Source organism: Clytia hemisphaerica, unplaced genomic scaffold, assembly GCF_902728285.1.
Source record: "Clytia hemisphaerica strain Z4C2 unplaced genomic scaffold, Clytia hemisphaerica genome assembly, whole genome shotgun sequence".
Classification (NCBI taxonomy): Eukaryota; Metazoa; Cnidaria; class Hydrozoa; order Leptothecata; family Clytiidae; genus Clytia; species Clytia hemisphaerica.
This window is the reverse complement of record NW_027104248.1, coordinates 402672-411785: the sequence shown is the minus strand read 5'-3', so window position 1 is coordinate 411785 and position 9114 is coordinate 402672. Positions and strand designations below refer to the sequence as shown.

Genomic DNA, 9114 nt, shown 5'->3' with positions numbered 1-9114 from the left:
GGAATTTGAAAAAGCACCACTGTCTTTGAATGAAAAAACAACCGAGTGTACAACCATGCTAGCACCATCTGAAAATCGTATTGGACAAAGTGCTTAGCAACTGATTTGTTGTAAAAAAATGTAAACTAATATGGCGGAGAAGTAAGAAAATTGTTCGAAGACCCGAAGACATGCAAAAAATGAAAATAAGCTACTCAGTAGTTTCATGTTATTAATCGGGTTGAAGAATTGTTGAATATTTTAGTAGATGGCCTTATGCGAAACTTTGATTTTGGCATTGCTTTTTCCTTTGGCTGTGACAACCAAGGATTCATTTTGAAACTTGTAGGAAATAAGGTTTCTCTTTTTAACGAACGACCATCCAAGAAAGTTCTCTAAGTGGTCGTTGAATTTTCACGCATATAGATTGGCAAGTCCGGTAGTTCAGTTCATTAAATTGACATTTCAAGTTTTTTTTGTTTTTTAAACATTTTTCTGAGTTTTTTCTGTTCACAAACCTGACAATTGTTCTTTTTGTTTTGTTGTTTCTTGTTGGTGGAAGTCTGTGGATCTATAGTTCTTCGTTTACTTTCCATCAATCTTTTCCAAAATCTTAATTACTTTATCTTCCCATTTCTTCATCTCTACATCATTGCTATGCCACTGACTTCCCATTATTTCGCCTTCCATATTGATTTTGCTTTTCTATGTTTATTGTTTGTTCCTTCTCACGTTGTTCTAGCTTGTTCACTTTATTTTTAAGATTTTCAACAGTTTTTTGCAATTTTTTGTTTGACTCGACCAAGTTTTTTATGATTACATTTTTTATTTCGGTTATCTTTTTGGATGTTGAGTTCATCTAGTGTTAATTTGTCTAGTTTTTCATTTATTTTGTTAAAGTTTTCTTTCATAAATTCTTTTTCTTGTTGGTTTTGTTGATTTCTTGTTGTAATCGACATGTTGAATGTTCAAGATGGTGTGAGCGCCAAAAAAACTTTAGAGCTCTTTACTCATCGAAGTCCGAGATGAGATGAAAGTTGGCAGTTAATCCACTCTTGGATTAACTATATTTTTCAAAATTTGAAAATGGACCACCACGGTCAAAACAGGCATAGTGTTTTGGATTAACTGCTTGAACCCCCCCCTGCTTTGGTGCATATGCTGGATGCAATATCTCCAAATCATGCAATCACTTTAATGTTTGATTTTTTTTTGGATTGAAGCAGATTTCAAATGATTATTAATACATGTAACCTTTAATTTTTAGAGTTACGCAACTAAATAATTCTTAAGCATGGGTGGCAAGATTCCAGATAATGTGAAAATGGATTTGCGGTCTGTTTTATTAGCAGCCAGTGGTACAATGCAATCTAAATTGGCCAGAGAGTATTATGATATTATGGGTGAACATCTACCTATCAAATCACTTGGCTTCAAAAATATTTATGAGTTTCTCTTAGCCTTGGAAGGGGACGTTTGTCGCATGGAATTCTCACTCAAGAACAACGATAATATTGTCTTTGCAATCTTGGATAACACTTCCTTTACTTCGGAACATGCTAAGAAAGCCGCAGCAAAGTAAGTTTTAAAGTTTTATCATCAAAGATTTTTGAAAATTTTTACAGGAACAAGATAGAATATTCAACAAATTAATAAGTATTTCAATCACAAAAAGCGTATCCTTGATCAATTTTGAAAAAGAGAATGAATATTATTTTGCAAAACTTTGATGTATTTTGCTTTTTAAAATTCCATGAAATTGAAACTCTTTGCATTGTCTGGGGGGGTTGCATGGTTGGCGGAGGAGCTGAATCAGCCCTTTTTTCGGATGGAGTGACAGAACTTGACAAAAATTTAGACGGAATTTTGGAAATTGGGCCCTCTGATAGAGATGGAAAATTGAACAATTTTAGTGCGGAAAAACAGAATTTTGCAAATGTTTTCCGAAATTTCGGGATTAGCAAAAATTATTCTGAATTTTTGACAAAAATCTTGAATTTCAAAGGAATTTTTGGTGGCAGAATTTCAGTCCTTTTTTAGACAGTTTGACAGAAATTAGGAAAAAAATTAGTGGAAATGCGGAATCGGGTACCCCCTTAAACCCCTCTGTCTGTCCAAAATTATATTTTCAGTAAACAGAGAAAAGTTTTTCCCCAATATTGGGGGACAAGCTGGAGTTTTTACAAGCTCTTATGTGATTTGGTTGGTCGTTAAGTTAATTTCATTACTTTTTCTAAAGAACACGTCATCTCTATTACTTCGAATGACCAATTAGTGAAGTATCTTCTAAAAACTCCAGCTCATCCCAATATTGATGTTCCTTGATTTTTCAAGCATTCCTCATTTGTGTTTTTTTCTTGCACTAAGTGAATATTTGATTTTTTTCTCAACAGAACGATAACAGGGAGTGTACCACACAAATCTCCTGAAGAAATTGCACTCATATCTGATGGCCAACCCGTTGGCAAATTAAAACCTTCAAGAAGCGATAGGAAGAACAAAAATAATGGAGGTTTTAAAAGAAAATCACCAAAAAAGATGGAACTTCCTCCACAGCCAATACAAACACCGATGGGACTCCCTAATCAGTTTGACTGGAACAGGCTGAACCAATTGACGAGAAATACAAGAGGCGAATACACTTTGATTGGAAGGCTGAACGGTATAAGAAATGATGTGAGTGCTTTCATTCATTAAAAATCTTGAAATTAAGAGAAATTTGAATATAGTGGCTTTAGAAAGAACATTTTTAAAGCAAGCCCCTTTTTTGCCCTTTATTAATGTGGGGGGGATGCGACACCTTCCAGAAATATTTACGGAGAACGGATACCAGGGTACGCCTTTGTTTAAGTTTTTTATAACTTCCAACGTACACATTTTTTATCTTATTAAGACCGATGAAATGAAAGATTTTAAATTAAATTTTCAATAGTTAAACATTTTAATCATTAAAATATTCCAAACAAAGGCTAGAATCAGGCTTTGTCAATAAAAACAAACAGATTGAATACATTTTTAGGCTGCATCGTTTGAGGCGTGTGATAGCACGCGCACACCTCCACACACACCTAAAATCTTTGAGGAGAGTGATTAATCACACGCCATAAATTTGGATTTTACTACTTAAAGTTATGCATAGCACTCCTTATCACACGCCTAATATACTTTTTAGGAGTGCGATTGACCACACGTCTGGAATTTTCAAATGACAAAGCCTGCTTTTTGGAGTAAGAACTCAGAAAACGAAAGGAATTAATATATACACATAGTGTGCAGAGGGGTCCTGCCCCCAGCATTTTTCAGGGGGGGCTAAGGAAAATAGCCTCCGGCTAAATTCTAGAAACATAGCCCCCACTTTTACAAAACAAATTTTGCATGCAAATTTTGGATAAATTTATTGCGCCGCTGCAATCAGGGACAAAATACTTGGGGCAAAATTATTTTAAAGGGAACCAGAGACCACCTTGATTTCAAAAGGATACTGTGCATAAAGTGGAGATTGTCATTGAATGATTTTAATTTCAGAGGATGCACAATAAAAAATGCTGAAAAATGAGAGCTCATACAAGTCTGTAGCACAAGCGAAACTAAAGTTATGGCATTTTAAAGCTCAACAAGTAGCCCGTTGGGCGTGAAGGCCCAGCAAAAGCGAAAAGTAGTAAAAACGTGTTAGGGGTCATCGTACAATACTCTACAATGTTGCATAATCAAAAAAGAAAAATACAAAGACGGGGGTTAGCTGGGGCAACAATAAACGAGACGATGCGCATCACCTATATCAAATGCAACAACAGAGTATAATTTTTTGTTCAATAGTTTTTCTTTTATAAAATAACGTTTGGTTTTTGTAAAATAAAGTTTCGTTTTTCCTATGCAAAGTATAAAGTTAGGTATAATGATTTCGTTTGCTAACTCAGCTTTTTTAGATTACAAGCTCTTTCGTATTGAATAGATACAAATGTGAAGCATTTTTGATGAAACAGAGAGAAATCAAATATTTGTTTATCTCGCAAAAAAGACAATAAGCCGAATCTGGTCTGATACAATTGTGCTCAACAGAAACGGGAATACTTATGTTAGACAAACCTAAGTACATAACCTTTAAATAGAACGGTTTTTTTGTGTATTGGTTTTTTCCAATGTCCTAGCACCTGTACCAAACCCTACTCTTTATGTAGCTGACGATAGTATGTTGTTACGTTTAAGAGATTTTGTGTGAAGCGTGGTTCAAAAAGCCTCTAAGCAAAATTCTTATGTCTCTCAAAAGAAGCCAATAAATCTCTTGGGACATTATTACAAAAAAATTACTATTTTAGTTTTTTATGACACTGCAATAGGTCTAAAGTTGATTCTAGTTAATTGTTTTCAACAAAATGCATGTAATTAAGAAATAACCTTTCATAACAAGAAAAGATTTCAAACACTCATTGTCTCTAATAACCCCAGATCAATACAGTTTGTTTTTCCTATGTAAAATAAAGTTTAGTTTTTCCTATGCAAAATAGAGTTTTTTTTCCTATTATATATAAATAAGCTTGTTTTTCCAATGTAAAATAAAGTTTGGTTTTTAATTCCAAATTTCTTTATTTAAATTTCGATACTAGTAGATAATATAAGTAGCTGAATATGAGAGTAGTTAAGTAAGCTAAGTCGATTTCGAAGTAGTATCGATATGTCGCAAGTTTGATTAGCCGAGTAATCTATTAACCATGCAATCTAGTATTCTGCAAGCATGCATTCCGAGTAATCTAGTAATGCCGAGTAATTCGTTGTTCCAGGTAATCTGGTGAGGCGAGTAATCTGAGGTAAGTGGTTGAAGGGTTTAACCCTTCAGTAGGGGTTTAGTAACACTTTGGTCTTGAAATCTGTAAAAAGAAATAAAAAAGGAATTTAGAAAGATGTATACTATTCATCATCATATCAATTGGAAATTAATTAGTCAAAGAAAATATTTACATGCAAAGTTATTCAAGAAAAGCACAAAAGCAGTCAAATTCATGGCACATGCTGATAAATTAAATTTCATTTACGAGAAAGCTCTTGACTATTGACTTACTGGAACTTTTTCCATGAAACAGTTAAATCGAGCAAATTACTGTATGAAAGTTTTCCTGGCCTTTTTATCTTTAAAAATAAACACTTAAAAGGACAGAGATGGTTTCTATTATGACAGTTACAATAGAAAAGACAAAGATGCAGTTTCCTAAGGAGTTCTTGTTCATCATCCAGCTTCGTTATTACATATTCCTGCTGCAAGCATGAAATGATGTCAAGTTTAGACCTGCTTTCGATCCCCCTCTAGCTCATAAGTACCACCTGAATAAATCATTCATGGTAAGACAGATGACAACTGGTCAGGAGTTGTTTTCAAGCTGAAAAGAAGAAACATTAATTTAACATCAAAGAATTTGAAAATTTACCAATTTTATAACCATTTTGAAGCAGATGAAAGGTTGTTCTAATAATATTTCTGCTATGTTTATTCTATGTACCCTAAAGGGAACTAATTTTCACGGTCCGTGAAAAAATCATTTAATTTTCACAGTTGATCCTGGTGTAACACATAAAAATTACAATAATAATTTTTGAGAAAAACCCTGAAAATTAGTTCCAAAAGTTTTAAAAAAGACGCAATGAATTCCCAACATTTTGTAAGAAAAGGCAGTGCGCTGACCAATGTAAAAAGAGTTTTTTTATCAAAGCTAATTCAAAAATGTACTTTTTAAGTTGCGAATTTGTGCGCAAAGGTGAAAGTTAGTGAAATTGTATGCTTTCAATGGAGTTTGTGGACGAAATCAGAAAGAAATTGGCTAAAAAGATTTTCGTCACAATACTTGCTTTTTTATCGGCATGTAGTTGGAACTCCCCCCCCCCCTAATCGGCCAAATGCCGATAAAAAATTTGAGAATCTTTCGTCAAAGACCCCAAAGATGTAAAAGAGAATAGACCTTTTTTCAAAGAGGAGGTCCTGTTGAATAATTATGTAGTCCAGCCATAAAAACAATGATAAAGCCATGCATAATTACTGTATCATGCATATTGTAATAATTATGCATGGTTTTATCATTGTTTTTCTGCTGGACTACATAATTATTCAACAGGGTGGCCTCTTTGAAAAAAGGTCTATGTATTCAAACACAGCCAAATTGACTGTCCAAAATTTTACTAGGCAATGGTTGTGGCCGTTCTCCTTCGTCATGCTCGTTTTCGGGGTAGAGCGGAAGAAAAGGCAAGAGGAAAACCGGGCAATTAATGTCTACCCCCATATCGCCCTGGAAATTTCTGGGGGTTGCCAGGGGCTTGCGTAAATGATTGGTTTGATTGACTGTCAATTACGTTTGACTCGTTCGATTCATGGACAATGATGTTCGATTGCGTTTGATCAGACAAGGCCGCGACCACAGAATTCCCTCTATCAAGCACCTCCCTCTATTAAGCGTTGTCCCCTATTTAAAAAGCGCGCACCTAAAATCACAAAAATTAAATGCGGCACACTTAGTTAGAGTAAGTACTCTCGGGTACCTAATAGCCGGGGGGTTTGGAATAAGCGGGGGGGTTGGAAAAAATCTCAAAACTTAATAAGCGGGGGGGGTTGGAATAAAAATGTCCTGGGTGGAAAACTTTTGAAAAGGAGGCTAATACAGCAGAGTTAGGACAAAAGAGGGAACTTTCAAAAACATTTTCCCAAAAATCAATAAGCGGGGGGGTTGGAATAAGGATGTCCTGGGTGGAAAATTTTCGAAAAATTAATTAGCGGGGGGGGGACGGCTATTAGGTACCCGAGAGTAATATTCAATTGATTCGATTATATCTCATAATCGAACGGCAATAAATCCTGGGTAATATTTGATTGCGATTAAATTGTATTCAACAATCGAATTAATCGCATCATTCAATTGCGTTCGATTGACATTGTCTGGAAACGGGCATTGGGCTGCTCCAGTTTAAGTCTGTTATAAGGCGGTGGATGACACAGGTTGTCCGAGGTAAAATGCTTTTTTGAAAGTACTGGATTACCAATACAGAATCACTTTTATAGCAGAAAAATCTTGAATCTGATATTGTCAGATTGTCTAATCCTGAACACCCCTTTCTAATCCTGACCTACCTCTAATACTACCAGATGGTGTCAATTGAACAACTTCGAACAAAAATCGCAATCGAACCAATCGAATGTAATCGAACGCGATCGAATAATTGCGATTTGATTGTCGAACGTAATCGAATCTTAATCAAACGGCCTATTCCTGGGTAATATTCGATTGTGTTCGATTGCGTTCGAGTTATGTTCGATTGATAGTTGACTATGTTCGATTGGTTCGATTGATTGTCAATTACAATTACAATTGGATTAATGTTCGATTACGATTATGTTCGATGAGTTTGATTGCGATTAAATCAAATTGGATCACTCTGTTAGAGGTTTTTAGCGTGGACGGCCGAGTGCTTAAGTACCCTACCAAATCGAATAAAATCTAATACACAATTGAATCAATCAAACGTAATTGAATACAATCGAACGTAATCGAATACAATCGAACGTAATCGAAGCAATCGAAAAGTAAATCCTGGGTAATATTCCATTGCGATTCGATTGCGTTTGACAATCGAATTGCAATTATTCGATTGCATTCAATTGCGTTCGATTCGTTCGATTGACACCGTCTGCTGGATACTAATTTACAGAAAATACTGTCTTTACCTTAAAAACTTTAATTGAATAGTATGAAGAAGAACTAATCTACTGGTCCAATATAAAATACCATCTAAATTTGGAAAAATTGTTTATTTTAGAAGTAGGTCTGGATTAGAAAGGGGTGGTCAGGATTAGACGTTTTGTGGCCTATTCTACTCGATCTGAAAAATTTTATTCCAAAAAAAATACATACCTCTTGTTTTACAAATGAGCAAGCAGCAAACAACACAGTAAAAGGATGAATAATCACGAAAAATAACGATTGTATATCAATAAATCTGTAAACAGCAACAATCAATGAAACAACAGCGTCTGAAAATGTCAGAGTTTGTCTGATATTTCAGGAGGAGAAAAAAACTTTGTCTCCACTTAATCCGCCATTTTGAGCTATAAAATGCAAAGAGCGCGAGATCTACAACAACAACAACTTAGATAGACTAGTAACTAATCGTTGTATTTCACTCTGCAGCTCCGCTTGCAACAGACTCACTCCCTTCACTGAATACAATACGCAATACGGATACTTGCTAGTCTACAATTTAGAAGGAGCGCGGTTTTTGTAAAAATGAAAAAGAAAGTGGGACGGACAAACAGACAGTTGCTTTTGAAAGGCCCGTTCGCTAACGCTAGCTGGGCCAAAAACTGTCCATTTTTTCCATGAAACAGAGTGTCACCCAAAAATTTTTATTGTTAAAGTGGTTAATAAATTGACACTGACTGATGATTATGCTATCAAGGTCATGATTTTTAGCCATAGCAACTATAACACTTTGAGAAAATCAAAAAGATTTTCGGTAACACTCAACCAATTTTTTAAATTTATCATGAATGTGGTACACATGATATGAAACAGAATCGGCTGTAAAAATTTTATTTAACTTTAGAACCCTATATAGGGTTAATGGAAAGGTTTTCAAGATAGATCAAATGCTTAGATTTTGATACAAAGTTACTATATCAGCTTAAAAAATGTTTGAGGTGATATGGTTAAGTGAAAATTTCATAATTTTTATTTCAGTAAAGTAAGATAATTTTCCGTCATTCCGTAACCAAAAATGATTTCTCAATCAAAAACCAGTCTTCCCCCAATGGCAATTAATTTAGGCCCTGGTTTGAAGTACTCAGTAAAGGTAGAAACTTGCCAAAATATTTTACTCTAAAAAAATGTTTCCTTAAAACTTTACAGCATTTTTAATTTTTCCGTCATTCCGTAACCAAGATTTTTGGAAAATAAAATCATCAACGTTCAATCCAGGGAAGCCAAACATTGCTGTAAATGAGTTTTCTTGATCAATTGTTTGCCTATGTTGGATTTGAACAACTAAAACTGCAGCATTCTTGTATTTTTTGTGATATGGCTGTGGCTGTTTTTTAGGCTAAAAAGCTTTAATTTCAAGGCTTTTTAGCCTAAAAAATGGCAAAATCATGTTTCGGAAGTG

At 34.7% G+C, this 9114-nt stretch overlaps 1 protein-coding gene across 1 annotated transcript in view; it reads left to right on the top strand.

Annotated features, from left to right (window-relative positions):
• Positions 1 to 1244: 1244 nt before the first annotated feature.
• Positions 1245 to 9114, top strand: part of LOC136816441 (uncharacterized) — a 31727-nt gene continuing 23857 nt past the window's right edge. Inside the window, exons 1-2 of the mRNA XM_067072763.1 lie at positions 1245 to 1557; positions 2373 to 2655. Of these exons, the coding sequence (XP_066928864.1) occupies positions 1274 to 1557; positions 2373 to 2655 (567 nt within the window). The 5' untranslated portion in view covers positions 1245 to 1273. The remainder of the gene's footprint in view (positions 1558 to 2372; positions 2656 to 9114) is intronic.